Consider the following 14,824-nt stretch of genomic DNA (forward strand, 5'->3'; position numbering starts at 1 on the left):
AGAAAGATGTAGCCACACATTGGCGCCACATATGTATCATTACATTGAAATTACATTTGATGAATTTTCAGGTGAGCGACTCAAGCATAGTGAAGTCTTCTCTGCCATACAGAACTATCTTAGTATCAAAGTCTCCAAGCATGCCGCAAGGTTTAAAGCTGATGTTGTCGAAGATAGCCAGTCATTAGTCCTTAGTATGGAGGATAAAGAGGAAGTAACTGATGAGTTTGAAAGGGTTAATGTTTGGTGGGAATTGGGTAAGAATATTTCCAGAAGAGAATTTCAATTCTCTATTTATCCTGCTGCAGAGGAGAAGAGGTATTACAAGCTCACATTCCATAAACGTGACCGAGAACTCATCCCAGGATCCTATGTTAACCATGTCTTGGATGGAGGAAGGCCATCACAGTGAAGAACCGGCAGCGGAAGCTGTACAGCAACAATCCTAGCAAGAATTGGTGCGGCTGGAGATCAACAAAGTGGAGCCATGTCTTTTTTGAGCATCCTGCTACATTTGACACGTTTGTAATGGAGACAAAGAAGAAGGAAGAGATCAAGAAGGACCTCAAGAAGTTCAGCGAGGGGAAAGAGTACTGTGCGAAAATTGGGAAGGCTTGGAAGAGAGGCTATCTCCTTTACGGTCCTCCTGGAACTGGTAAATCAACCATGATTGCTGCCATGGCTAATTTTTTGAACTATGATGTCTATGATCTTGAGCTTACCAAACGGAGCTGAGGACTCTCTTGATTGAGACCTCAAGCAAGTCAATCATAGTTATTGAGAACATTTGACTGCTCACTTGATCTTACTGGTAAACGTGAAAGGAAAAAGGAGAAAGATGAGAATGAAGAAGAAATGAATCCAATTAAAAAGAAGGCAAAGAATAGAGTGAGAGCAAACAAAGTAAAGTCACTTCGTCTGGGCTTCTGAATTTCATTGATGGCCTTTGGTCAGCTTGTGGGGGGAGAAAGGAATTGTTTTCACTACAAATTATGTTGATAAGTTTGATCCTGCTTTGATAAGGAGAGGCAGAATGGACAAGCGCATAGAAATGTCTTATTGTTGCTTTGAAGCATTCATGGTGCTAGCCAAGAATTATTTGTTTATTGAGTCACATGCATTGTTTGCAGAAATTAACAGTTTGTTGGCTGAAACCAACATGGCTTCTGCTGATGTTGCGGAGAATTTGATGCCAAAGTCTGATGAGGAGGATGCAGATTCTTGTTTGAAGAATTTGATTGAAGCTCTTAAGGTGGCAAAGGAGGAGGCAAGAAAGAACGCTGAAGAAGAAGCACTGTTAAAGGCAGAGGAGGCGAAAAAGAAGGCTAAGGAAGAAGCAAAAGCAGAGAAAGAAGAGGACAAGCATGTCATACAGAATGTGAAAGATGATGGAACTTCTGATATTGGAGTGAAACAGAATGGTTTCATTAATAAAGCAGGTGGAGGAGGGGAATACTTGATCTTGAATGCTAATGGGGAAATGGGCAATTGAGGCTCCAGCACTAGCAAGAATTAGCAATAATTTTATAGTTAATGTTAGAAGCTGGAGCCAAATGTTGATTAGCAGATGTTTTATTTTATCTCAATACTTTGTATCATTGTATGCAACTTCTGTGAATTCTAATGTTACATTAATAGAAGTAATCATAGCTACATTAGCTTTTATTTTAACTATTTAATCGTGGAATGCTTTTACTAGGGCTTTAGGAAATTCAAAGAGATTCGATTGTCAATTAACATATGATGGTGAAGAAAGTGAAGTTAGATGACTAACGCATGCTAACTTTTAGATTCATCCAAATTGATTCAATTCATTTGTACTGCCACATAACCATATTTTCATCCTCCGCTGTTTTAATCATTGATTGTGGCAGTTGGACCATTTCTAAAATGAAACTAATTTGTTTATAAGACTTAAGAGTCAAGCCTGCTAAGCAAGAACTTTTTTTTTTCATTATTATTATTAACAATAATTACTAATAATAATAATAATTTTTGAATAATAATAATAATAAAAATCGAAATACAAAATAATAATTATGACAATAATTAATTAAGAATATTTTAATAATTTCTAATAATTGAACTCATTTTGATCTCGACTCCAATATAAAATAAATACATCAATAAGAAAAGAGTCCATTCTAATTTTAAACAACTTATTCTACTGTTAATTTTTTATTTCAATTCCAATCTATTTCAATTTGTTTAGTAAACGTACATAAAACAGTACGATTGACTAATTAAAATAGTGGTCATCTGGGTCTTATTTAATAAATTGTTAATATTTATTTTTAAATAATTATTTTGTAATATTAAAGGAAAAACCGTCAGGAGATTATTATCTTAAATAATCATTTAAGATACATGATTTTTGTACTGCAGTTGATGAAAATCTAACAGTTGTGAAAATATAATATAATAAAATTATGTTATTTTCATGACTATTAGATTTTTATCCAACAACTATTGAAGAATTATCTATCTTACATCATCAGGAAAGATAACAAAAGCCGCCATTTTACCCTTTTTATTGGTCTGAGAGTCAACCCTCTCACATGCTTTTCTGCCGACGTAATTGGCATTTGGCTATTAGCAAAAGCATTACGTGGAGGTCAAAGATGAAGGCTAATATGTACAATGGAGTTGGTGACAGATAAAAACACAAAGACAGCAGAAAAGACAGAAATATTTTTCTTTTTAAGAAAATTTTAGATTACCTCTAATAAAAAAAATAATTTTTAAAATACTATCAAATTATTATAAATTTTAATTTAACTCTTTTTTATTTTAAAAAATAATGGTGAATTAATGAAAAATCTTTTATATTCTTTACAAAATTAGGAGCGAGTTGATATTTACGATAACTTGAAAAATATTTTAAAGAATGTAATTTTACAAGAGTAATTAAATTTTCTTTTTTCAAATTAAAGAAAGACCGACCTTGACTCTTTAAGTCTTTGCGGAAGCCACTCGGAAGAAAGCAATTAGGCAGTGCTGGTGATAGCTTCATAGCGGTGATCAGCAAGCCAAAACACAATATTTAAAGACCCTTCTCCACACTAAGCTTACAGAGTTTATATACTAGTTTTGTCTGAAATACCTAGAGAGTAACGTAGCAAAATGGTGACTACTGGAGAATTGTGGGCAACTATAGGCTCAGTTATGGCGAGTGTCATGTTTGTATCAGCTATATTCAAGCAATACTTTCCATATCAACTTTGGGGCTATGTTGAAAAATATAGTCAAAAATTGTTTCGGATTCTGTATCCTTACATAGAAATTACGTTTCATGAATTCTCCGGTGATCGTCTCAAGCGCAGCGAAGCCTTCTCCGCCATACAAAACTATCTCAGCACCACTGCCACTTTGCATGCTACAAGGTTCAAGGCTGATGTTGTCAAAGACAGTCAGTCTATAGTCCTTAGCATGGATGATAGGCAGGAGGTCACAGATGAGTTTAAAGGGATCAAAGTTTGGTGGGTGTTGGGTAAGAATATTCCTAAGACTCAGTCGTTTTCATTTTATCCAGCGACGGATGAGAAGAGGTATTACAGGCTCACGTTCCATAAGAGTCACCGGGAACTCATCACCGGGCCCTATGTTAACCATGTGTTGGCTGGAGGAAAGGCTATCACCGTGAAGAACCGGCAACGGAAGCTGTACAGCAACAATCCTAGCAAGAATTGGTATGGCTGGAGATCAACAAAGTGGAGCCATGTCTTTTTTGAGCATCCTGCTACATTTGATACGTTGGCAATGGAGACAAAGAAGAAGGAAGAGATCAAGAAGGACCTCAAGAAGTTCAGCGAGGGGAAAGAGTACTATGAGAAAATTGGGAAGGCTTGGAAGAGAGGGTATCTCCTTTACGGTCCTCCAGGAACTGGCAAATCAACCATGATTGCTGCTATGGCCAACTACATGAACTATGATGTGTATGATCTTGAACTTACCACAGTGAAAGACAACACAGAGTTGAGGTCTCTTTTGATTGACACCTCAAGTAAGTCGATCCTAGTTATAGAGGATATTGATTGCTCTCTTGATCTCACCGGCCAACGCGAGAAGAAAAAGGAGAAAGACGAGGACGAGGAGGAGAAGAATCCAATTGAAAAGAAGGAAAAAGAAGATGGTGAGAGCAAGAAAAGCAAGGTTACATTATCTGGGCTTCTGAATTTCATTGACGGCCTTTGGTCAGCTACTGGGGGAGAAAGGATTATTGTGTTCACTACAAATTACGTGGACAAGCTTGATCCTGCGTTGATTAGGAGAGGAAGGATGGATAAGCACATTGAAATGTCCTATTGTTGCTTTGAAGCATTCAAGATGCTAGCCAAGAACTATTTAGATATTGATTCACATGAACTGTATGCAGAGATTGAAATTATGCTGGCTGAAACCAACATGACTCCTGCTGATGTTGCGGAGAATTTGATGCCCAAGTGTGATGAGGATGACACAGAGACTTGTTTGAAGAATTTGATTGAAGCTCTCAAGGCGGCGAAGGAGGAGGCAATCAAGAAGGCTGAAGAAGAAGCACAGTTGAAAGCAGAGGAGGCGACAAAGAAGGCTGAAGAAGAAGCACGGTTGAAAGCAGAGGAGGCGACAAAGAAGGCTGAGGAAGAAGTGCGGTCCAAGGCAGAGAAAGAAGAGAAGGAAAAGCATGCAAAAGAAAATGAAACCTCATCTTCTTCTGCGAAAGAAAATGGGTCGATTGCTAATGGTAATGGGAATACAAGCAACTGAGGTTCTCGGACTTGCATATGAACTATCAGCTTTATAATTTATTCACACTCCTGTCTGAATGTTTACGTTTATTGTATCATTTCAGTTTGTAGAATAATTGCTTGCTGCGTTGTGGTCATTATAAGTAGTGAAAGCTGGAGTTGGCATGCAGCTTTTAGATTGGATTTGTGTAAAAAGCTCTGAATTCTTCGGTTATAAAGTCCAATAAAGACGGTGATAAGCACTGAAGAAGACATCTTTAAGTCATGTGAGAAGCTTATTAGTGTTTTGGTGGTGAAAATTAGTACAAAATTTGTATGATCACTATTTTAAGCAAATATGATCCATCTGTTTTCATCGTCATTAGTACCCAAGTAAAGATGTTTAATATCAGCGAACAAAAATGGTGCCAATATCAAATTTCAAATGAATACAAGGCTGAAGAGGAATCTTATCAAAATTTTGAACTAATAATGTATTTTTTAATTTTCGATGAATGAAAATCGGAATGGGGTTGACAGTTTGTTGAGGTTAAAAGGAAAAGTATAAGGGTGTATCTAGCTATTGGATTGGGGCAATTTGAGAAAAAATTCAAACGAGTGGGACTATTGGCATCCCTCTGAATACCTCTTAACACCGATTTTCTTTATTAACTCCATTAAAATATTTATAAATATTATAAAATTCTTTTAACACCCCTTAAATGATAAAATTACCCTTAATTAAAATTTATTAGCGTAAACATCATTATTTAATTATTTTGTATCTTTATTATTAAACCTCATTTCAACAATGGAGTTTCTTCTCTCCATTGCAGCCGCCAGTATAAAAATTTTTCGCTTGAAAATAAGAGAAAAAAATCTTTTTAATTTTTAAAATGTTGGATTTTAATCGCAGGTACCACCTTCACTAAAAGTTGCTATAAATCATTCTCCTGATCTCACCTGCCTCGTTTTGTGTCTTGTTCAGTCGATTATTTACTTTATTGTGAGTTTCAAAATCACTAGCTTCACCCTCAATTTGATTCGTCCCATTCTTCTTATTCTCTCCTATGGCATAAAATTCATCCCCGTCATCATTACTGCTCATGTAATAATGATTTGTCTTTGCCCTTGATGCTCTTGGATCATATTCTTCCTTAGATTTAGATTTCCACATTGCATTTTCAAGATCACTAACATGTTTCCCGACTCAAAATCTTTGTTTGTCATTTTTCTATTAAAACCAACTTTCACATTTCCCTTCCGACATTCATATTCTCGATCTCTTCCAAACTTGTCTTGCTTTCCTTTTAAAATAAAAATCTACAGCATAAAGAATTTTTAAGAAAAAAAATTATTGACTTTTGAGTGTAGGTTTAATTAAAAATTGTCCTATTATGTAACTTGAGTAAAGGTTAAAATTGTAAAATAATTATAGGGGTTTTAATAGATATTTGGAGCGGTGCCAATAGTCCCACTCAATTCGAACTTCATTAGAATTTCTGCCCGGCCAAGATTCTATAGCCATTCCGAACCGCAGTGTGATAGTCCCTCCCTATTCACCATTTCTCTCTTTCAAGTATCAACTTGATAGTTCAAGTTTGTGAAATTCAAAGAAACCTTGTATAGCAGGAGGGACTGAGAAAACTGACTCTGTAAATTTTCTAAGAAAAGGAATTAGAGTAATACAAGAAAGCTTCTCCATCACGTGAACGGAAACAATTTCGTTAATGGAATCTTGTCTCGGGTTTTTAAGAAACCCTGCAAACAATCCATCTCCATTCAGCCATTGTCACTTTCCCCCATCAGGTTCAATAAATAAACTTTCGGCTTTTTTTTTTTCTGTTTTTGTTTTATTTTCTGAGGAATCTTAACACGTTTATTTTTTGCCTCCGTTTATTTTCTGCTTCACATTGGAAACATGAAATTTTCATCATTTCATGCATGATGGGGTAGTTTAAATTTAATGACTTATGAATGAATCCTCTTTAATGAAACAAAAAAGAAAAATAAAAAAGGCCTAAAAAAATAGCTTACCATTTGTAGGTTTCTGCAATAAATTGGCTTGCCAATAGCACAGAATTTCAATAGCTTTTGATTTAACAAAGAGAGTGTTTGTGTTATGATGGGAGAGGCATGGGACAGTCTAGGCTCAACTCTAGCAACTTTCATGTTTGTGTTTGCAATGTTCAAGCAGCACATCCCTAGACAAGCTTGGTACTTTCTTGAAAAACATTGTCACAAATTGGTGAGTTTGTTCAATCCATATCTCGAAATTACATTGTATGAATTCTCCAGTAACAATTTCCTGCGCAACAAGGCCTACTGTGAGATACAATCTTACCTCAGTGGCAGGGAAGAGACCTCTCTTCATGCCTCACGGTTTAAAGCTGATGTTATTAACGATAGCCGGCGTACAGCCCTTAGCATGGAGGATTATGAGGAGGTTTCTGATGAGTACAAGGGTGTCAGAGTTTGGTGGGTGCTGGGGAAGAAAGTTCCACGTACACCTGTGGTTTCTTTTTACCGGGGGAGTTATGATGAGAGGCATTACACACTTACATTTCATAAGAGGTACCAGGAGCTTATCACTGGGGATTATGTGAATCATGTTTTGGAAGAAGGAAAGGCCATTGCCGTGAGAAACTGGCAAAGGAAGCTGTACAAGAACGTGCCTAGCCGAGCTTGGTATGAAAATAAGTGGAGTCATGTTTACTTTGAGCATCCTGCTACTTTTGATACTTTGGCCATGGCATCAAAGAAGAAAGAAGCGATCAAGAAAGATTTGATTAAGTTCACTGAGGGGAAAGAGTATTATGCGGAAATTGAGAAAGCTTGGAAGAGGGGTTACCTTCTGTTTGGTCCTCCGGGGACAGGGAAATCGACTATGATTGCTGGTATGGCTAATTATCTGAACTATGATGTGTATGATCTTGAGCTTACGAGTGTGGAGAATAACAATGAGTTGAGGTCTCTTTTGGTCAATATTTCGAGCAAGTCTATTATTGTTATAGAGGATATTGATTGCTCGCTTGATCTTTCGGGCAAACGCAAAGAAAATGAAGAGGAAGAGGAGGTAAAAGAAGAGAAGAATTCAGTGAAAAATGTGGGACAGAGAAGGAAGAAGAAAAGCAATGTAACATTATCAGGGCTTTTGAATTGCATTGGTGGTCTTTGGTCTACTTGTGGGGGAGAAAGGATTATTGTGTTCACTACAAATCACGTTGATAAACTTGATCCTGCTTTGATAAGGAGAGGGAGAATGGATAAGCACATTGAAATGCCCTATTGTTGCTTTGAAGCATTCAAGGTGCTAGCCAAGAACTACTTGGAAATTGAGTCGCATGAGTTGTTCCATGAAATTGGCAGCTTGTTGGGTGAAACCGATATTACTCCTGCTGATGTTGCGGAGAATTTGATGCCGAAGTCTGATGAGGATGATGCAGGGACTTGTTTGAAGAATCTGATTGAAGCTCTTAAGGCGGCGAAGGAGAGGGCAAAGAAAAATGCTGGGGAAGAAGCAGAGCTGAAGGCAGAGGAGGCAAATGGATCCATTGCTAAAGGGAACGCAAGCAATTAGCAGTAATTTTCTTCACACGTCTGTTCTGAGTGCTCACATTTATTGTATTATTTTCAGTTTCTAGAATAATTAACTGTTGCATTTTGTTGGCTGTTAGTAGTGAAAGCTGGAGGGTGTATGCGTCTTTAGGATTTGATTTGTGTACTCTCTAGGAATAGTTTTAATTCTGTTTTTATAAATTTGATCAAAGTTTGTGGTAGCTTTCAATTTCGATTTATATATCTAGCAGAAGAAGTTTGATAATCAAATTAATGAGTGTGAACTTGAATAGTGTTTTTTGAGGTACTGTCATCATTTATGGTGAAACTTTTTGCAAATAAGGGATCGACAATGCATCCTATTTATTATTATTGATTAGTATTTACTTATTAACTAACTTAAATCTGTTGGGTTGAACGATTCTCTAAGATGACGTCAAAGTTATATTAATTATTTCAAGTTTAATTTATAAACTCACTCTTCGACTCGACAGACTTTTCTTTTGCCTTATCGACGAACTAACTACAGTCTCCTGTCTTAAGTTTCAATTTCTGAACTTTCGAGTTTCGAACACGTTTCATGTGAAGGGGCATGTCACAAAGATTTTTTATTAGTGCTGTTATTGAGCCGGCGGTATCAAATTAATCTTGCGAGTCAATTAATTAGCTTCCCTAACATTTACTATTTTAGTAATATCTTTTTTTTTTTTTTAAATATTCACAAAATACAAAAACAAACAAAAAAAAATTGCTGCACATGGTCTATACCAGATAATCTTCTATAATTAAATTAATTTATAATAAGATTCAGAACCACTGAACGATTTTTTTTTTTATTTTTTTTTTTATAAGAACTGAAACAGAATTTAATCAACAATAATTTTATAAAAATCTATACGTACAGTCAAACAAGAAAGCCGTGTTCTTTCATCACGTGAATGAAAACAACATGTTTAAAAGATTTATGTAATAAGATTTAGCTTTATAATATGACAATCTATAAAAGCAATTAATTAACGCAATATATATATATATACCCGTCAACGGCCAGAGGAGTTCCGGTGACTTTTCAATAGCGTCCGGCGGCGGTTCGGTGATAATTAATTTATATTTTTTATATTTTCATATTAAATAAATAAATAAGTTTATTTATTTTATTAAGTTTCTTAAATCATTTATTAAATTTAATTAATATATAATTATTTATAATATTAAATTAATAAAATAAACATATAAATAATAATTATAAATGACATTAAATAAGTTAAAAAATTGAAGGGTAATTTTGGAAACTTTAATTTTCAACATAAGAAGAATTTAAAATCTTCACTACTTAGTGTGGAATTCAAATTCTATATTATCATAGATATTAAATTCTAATGAAAATTAAATTCTTATATATTTTGTCCAACTAAATAATAGAAATAAAAATAAAATTTAAATTACTTTTATTTCCTCCATTCTTTAATCCCAACCAAACACCACCTAAGATTGCATAATCAGTGCTTTTGAATTAGCTTTTGGAGTTAATAAATGTTAATTTTATTGTGATTGTAAATGTGGAAGAGTTATAATCAGCTATTTTATATGTTCTCATTTTATTATCAAACTTGAAAGAGCTTTTGATATCCTTGTGCTCCATAGTTGCATCAATGTAGATGAGAATTTGAGAAAAAGAAATATGTTTTTCTAAGTATTTTAATTAAAAAAATCACAAATCTCAAGTGATGACATAGTTACGTAGCTCATAAGTTTTTCTGTCTTAGAATATTCAACCGTCCATTGCCGACTTGAAAACAAGCAGACAAAACCAACACTCAACTTCTAGGCCTGCTTTTTCAATGGGTTCACATCTGGATAACACAAGTGTAAATACATAAGCCACCGGCTACCTTTCTCTCAAAGCCAGACCCCCATAAACAAAACCATCAAGCAGAAGCAGAATAAGCGGAAAAAAAAAAAAAAAAAAAAAAAAAAAAAAGTCATCAGAAATTCATCAAACATGGAATCCAAAGACTTGTTTACTAGTCTTGGTTCCATAATTGCCAGTGGAATGTTTCTCTGGGCAATGTTTCAGCAGTATTTCCCTTATGAACTTCGACACAACATTGAAAAATACTCTCAAAGATTGGTCAGTTTCTTCTACCCTTACGTCCAAATCACCTTCAATGAGTTCACAGGTGACCGGTTCATGCGTAGTGAAGCTTATTCTGCAATTGAGAATTACCTCAGCTCCAAGTCATCTACACAAGCAAAGAGACTCAAGGCTGATATAATCAAAAACAGCAGCCAGTCACTTGTGCTAAGCATGGACGACCATGAAGAAGTTGCTGATGAATTCCAAGGAATCAAACTCTGGTGGAGCTCGGGCAAACACATATCTAAGTCTCAGGTATTTTCTTTCTATCCGGCAACAGATGAGAAGAGATACTACAAGCTAACTTTCCATAAACGTCACCGTGATTTAATCTTAGGTCCATACTTGGTTAGTGTACTTAAAGAAGGCAGGGAAATCAAGGTGAGAAATAGGATGAGAAAGCTTTATACAAATAATGGTTCAAATTGGGTTCATGTAGTTTTCGAACACCCTGCAACATTTCAAACACTTGCTATGGAACCTGCAGAGAAGAAGGAAATTATTGATGATTTGATCGCATTTAGTAAGTCTGAGGACTTTTATGCAAGAATTGGGAGGGCTTGGAAAAGAGGGTATCTCTTGTATGGCCCTCCGGGGACCGGTAAGTCCACTATGATAGCTGCCATGGCCAATCTTTTAGGCTATGATCTTTATGATCTTGAATTAACTGCCGTGAAGGACAACACTGAGTTAAGGAAGCTGTTGATTGAGACATCAAGCAAGTCTATTATAGTAATCGAGGACATCGATTGCTCGCTAGATTTGACCGGGCAAAGAAGGAAGAAAAAGGAGAAAAAAGAGGATGAGGGGAACGACAAGGATCCGCGGCAGAAGCTTGGAAAAGAAGAAAGAGAAACGAATAACAGTCAGGTTACTCTTTCGGGGCTACTGAATTTCATTGATGGTTTGTGGTCAGCTTGTGGTGGTGAAAGGCTAATTGTGTTTACTACTAATTACATTGAGAAGCTTGATCCTGCTTTAATCCGTAAAGGAAGAATGGACAAGCATATAGAGTTGTCGCATTGTAGCTACGAAGCATTCAAGGTTCTTTCTAAGAACTATCTCAATATTGAGTCACATAACTTGTTTGACAAGATTGGCGAATTGTTAGGGGAAGCAAAGATGACACCAGCTGATGTTGCTGAGCATTTGATGCCGAAAACGTTTCCTGCTGATATTGAATTTAGCCTTAGAAGCTTGAACCAGGCTTTGGAATTGGCAAAAGAAGAGGCGAGAAGGGTGAAAGTTGATGATAAAGAAGCAAATGAGAACGAGTCATTGGGTAAGGAAGAAGCAAAAGAAGAAGAGAAGTAACAAGAAGCTAAGAAAATTACCAAAAAGAAAAAATAAAAAGGGGAGAATTTTTTTTTTTTCCCCTGTTTTCCCTTGACAATGACTTGGTGAAATAAGAAAATATAATTTTGTTTTTCTGTGATTGTTTTGTGCGAATTGGGAAATGGAATTTGATTCTCTTGATTCTTCTTTATACTGGGCCGGCAGCAAGATTGAGACATTTCTTGTCTTCGTCGGGACATTCTCGATTCGAGGTTTTTTCAATCTTGTTGGAGGCCCATAAGTTTTTTGTATCTTTCAAACTAAGTGATCCTAATCTTAGGCTTAGTTTGACAAATAAGTTGGCCCAATATGAAATTAATCCAAACAACCACATTTACGGAGATCAAGATAATAAATTTTGAGCCAAATCTTTGGCCCAATCTAAGAGCCGAATAGGAAACTTTTTAGTCCCAAAAGTTTACCATTAGTATTTCTTTTCTTTCTTTTTTAACTCCTCCAAAGAAAATATAAATTATTCTTCAAAAAACATAAACTTCTGATGCAAATATGTAAGTGCTCGCCCTTGCAAGCTCCACCCAATAAACTAACATTAGTAATCATTCTTCCATGTGGGTTTTAAATATCATGAGCCTGGTGTTAAGGAGGAATTTTGTTTTACTAATTAAAAACTGATTGGTGTGTGCTAAAAGTGGCCAAAGAAGGGGCATTTATGAAAAATTTTCCACAACAAGATACAATCAAATGAAGAGTCAAGAGTTAATTAATCACCATCTAGGAAAGTGTTTGTCTAATCACCTTCTAGGAAAATGTTTTTCTAATTAACTTCATTGCAAGTTCCCTTGGTCAGCTGCAAAGAAAATTCATCATATGCAAGTTTCACTGGAAGTTCCGATGCCTGTCTGCTTGCGTAGAAATGGGAAAACGAAACTCATGCTTGAAACAAAAGTGTTTTTTTATTTTATTTTTTATGGTCTTTGTCTCAGAAAAAAAGAAAAAAGAAAATCTATTGGAAAATTTTGTATAGTATTCTTATGGCTGCTTGACTTAAAAGAGAGCATGTGGTTTTACTTCGTCGAACACTTGAAAATTTTCTAACATCAATTTTCCCATGCGCTTTCACACATCGATTTCAGGGTGGGGCTATTGGCTCCTTTAACCATGCTTTCCTTTCCTTAAACCATTTGATATTAGTTTTATTTTCCTGGTCAACTTCCCACTTAATTGATGATTTTGTACTACTTAATTAATTGATTATTTGACAGACTTGCTTTGTTTATTTATTTATTCCTTTCTGACTGATTTGCTAGAGTTCTATTTTCCTCATTTAAGCTTCGAAATTCCGTGCAATAAGTTTCTTTAGAGAACGACCGAGATAAAAAAAAAAAAAATCCCTTATAAAAAATAAAAAATTGCTATAGCAACTTTTTTTTTTTTTATCAAATTCATTTATATTTATCCTTTATTTATCAAGTTCATTTATATTTATCCTTATTTTTTATATTTGGGTGGAAGATATTCCACAACATTTATCTTAACCTTTGCATTTATTCTTATTAATCTTGTGGCTTAGAATGCAAAAAGTGCATTTGTAAAAGTCATAAAATTCAATTTTATGTATTTATACATACTATGTTTATAATAAATTCCTAAATTTTATCTTATTGAAATCAATCGATTAATTAATAGTTTTTAATTATGAATAATTGAACATCACGTTCAAATTAGGCGTTTGTTGTAAATTCTCAATAGATCACCTATCCTTAAAATTGCTCCAGTTTTAGTATGTTTTAAGTATAGAATTTTGTCTTTAAAAAAGCCTATAAAATTTTGAAGTAAAAATTGGCATATTTTTCTAAAAACTAATTGATGATTAGAGAAAGGACATTAAATCATTTAATTTCAACTCTCCATAATCCTAAGAGTGGTGATTGGCCTCCATAATGCCAACAACCTTGAAAAGTACTTAAACAATCAATCTTGAAATTTCTTCTCATGGATTTATTTTCTTTTATAAATTAAGAAAAGTGCATGCATCAAGTCGCAGTCGTCAACACATACAGAAGAGTCTCCCCCTCCTTACGGCCTTTCCCAATCTGCTTCCCGGATTTCAGATCCTGAATCACACAACCCAAAAAATATATATATGTGTGTGTGTGTGTGTGTGTGAACCCATTGAAAGGAAAAAAAAAAAAAACAAAAGATTTGAAAACAAAGCAGCATTATTTAGTTCCCCAAATCATCGACCATGAAATGGTCATAATTAATATGATTTTTTTTTTTTTTTTTTTTTAATGTGGACACGACCTTGAAGCTTGGCTGTGCAATTGATGGTTTAATCTTTTGATACCGTTAGACGTCCCATGTTTTGGCATACTTCTAATTACAATAATGATAACACTTACCTCTTGTACCTAGCTACCCATTCCAAATTAACCAGTCCTTAATTACATTTCCCTTTACAATTAATCTGCAAGCTCATCAAATCAGGAAATCATTAATGTCAGTAATATCCTTGTAATTAACTGCGTTAACTTGTCATCTAAATAAAAGAAAAATAATCATTTTGGAAAACCGACCCAGCATATAACAAGACCATTTGCATAACAAAGTACCATGAAATTTCTCAAGCTGGGGGTACTTCATCATATCTTTCGTAGAAACAATGAAATTATATTAAAGCAAAAACAAGGTAAGTGAGTTACTATAAAGTTTCGTATGTAATTATTTATATATATATTAAATGTGAATATGAAACATTCCAATTCGTTGAACACATGGTGGCACGCATACGCAAGGACTTTTTAAAGACCTAGTCAATTTCCCAGTCATTTCCTTAAACAACTTTCATATCATGTGTCGATCAATGAATCAATTCCCTGTTATTTTTTTTTTTTCTATAAATACCCACATAATGCACAAAGAACCATAAATTAAAATACTACGTATACAAGAGAGAGCTAGAGCTGCAGCTAGCAGCAAATTAAATATAGAAAGTTGGGGCACTTATATCGCAGGGGAGATGGGACCAACTGCAGCCGCTAGGTAGCAGCCGGTGCCATCCTCCTGCGATATGAGAACCCTCCAACTTACTCTTGTCCAAATTAAAATTACTCTCATTATTATTTAT

At 34.9% G+C, this 14,824-nt stretch overlaps 3 protein-coding genes, 1 non-coding gene and 1 pseudogene across 5 annotated transcripts; all 5 read left to right on the forward strand.

The window, feature by feature from the left end:
• The first annotated feature begins 728 nt into the window (after nt 1-728).
• LOC102607751 (AAA-ATPase At3g28510-like) lies at nt 729-1,671 on the forward strand (annotated as a pseudogene).
• Nucleotides 1,672-3,053: 1,382 nt separating this feature from the next.
• LOC102614176 (AAA-ATPase ASD, mitochondrial-like) lies at nt 3,054-5,063 on the forward strand. 2 transcript variants are annotated; one of them, XM_006482454.4, is made up of 2 exons: nt 3,055-4,524; nt 4,570-5,063. In XM_006482454.4, the coding sequence occupies exons 1-2, from the start codon at nt 3,124-3,126 to the stop codon at nt 4,744-4,746; spliced, it is 1,578 nt and encodes a 525-aa protein (XP_006482517.1). In that variant the 5' UTR covers nt 3,055-3,123; the 3' UTR covers nt 4,747-5,063. The 2 variants fall into 2 exon arrangements, with proteins under 2 accessions (XP_006482516.1, XP_006482517.1); XM_006482453.4 differs by having other exon boundaries at nt 3,054-5,063.
• Nucleotides 5,064-6,673: 1,610 nt separating this feature from the next.
• Nucleotides 6,674-8,476, forward strand: LOC102608056 (AAA-ATPase At3g28580-like). The gene has a single exon (XM_006482599.3). It carries the CDS (start codon nt 6,829-6,831, stop codon nt 8,284-8,286), a length of 1,458 nt encoding a protein of 485 aa, XP_006482662.1. The 5' UTR covers nt 6,674-6,828; the 3' UTR covers nt 8,287-8,476.
• A 1,676-nt stretch (nt 8,477-10,152) lies between these two features.
• On the forward strand, nt 10,153-11,877 carry LOC102614646 (AAA-ATPase ASD, mitochondrial-like). The gene has a single exon (XM_025100006.2). The coding sequence runs from the start codon at nt 10,267-10,269 to the stop codon at nt 11,713-11,715; it is 1,449 nt and encodes a 482-aa protein (XP_024955774.1). The 5' UTR covers nt 10,153-10,266; the 3' UTR covers nt 11,716-11,877.
• Nucleotides 11,878-14,675: 2,798 nt separating this feature from the next.
• Nucleotides 14,676-14,798, forward strand: MIR3627C (microRNA MIR3627c). The gene has a single exon (NR_161548.1). It is a non-coding gene; the product is annotated as a microRNA MIR3627c (primary transcript).
• Nucleotides 14,799-14,824: the final 26 nt, after the last annotated feature.

Source organism: Citrus sinensis, chromosome 6 (genome assembly GCF_022201045.2).
Source record: "Citrus sinensis cultivar Valencia sweet orange chromosome 6, DVS_A1.0, whole genome shotgun sequence".
In the NCBI taxonomy this organism is placed as follows: Eukaryota; Viridiplantae; Streptophyta; class Magnoliopsida; order Sapindales; family Rutaceae; genus Citrus; species Citrus sinensis.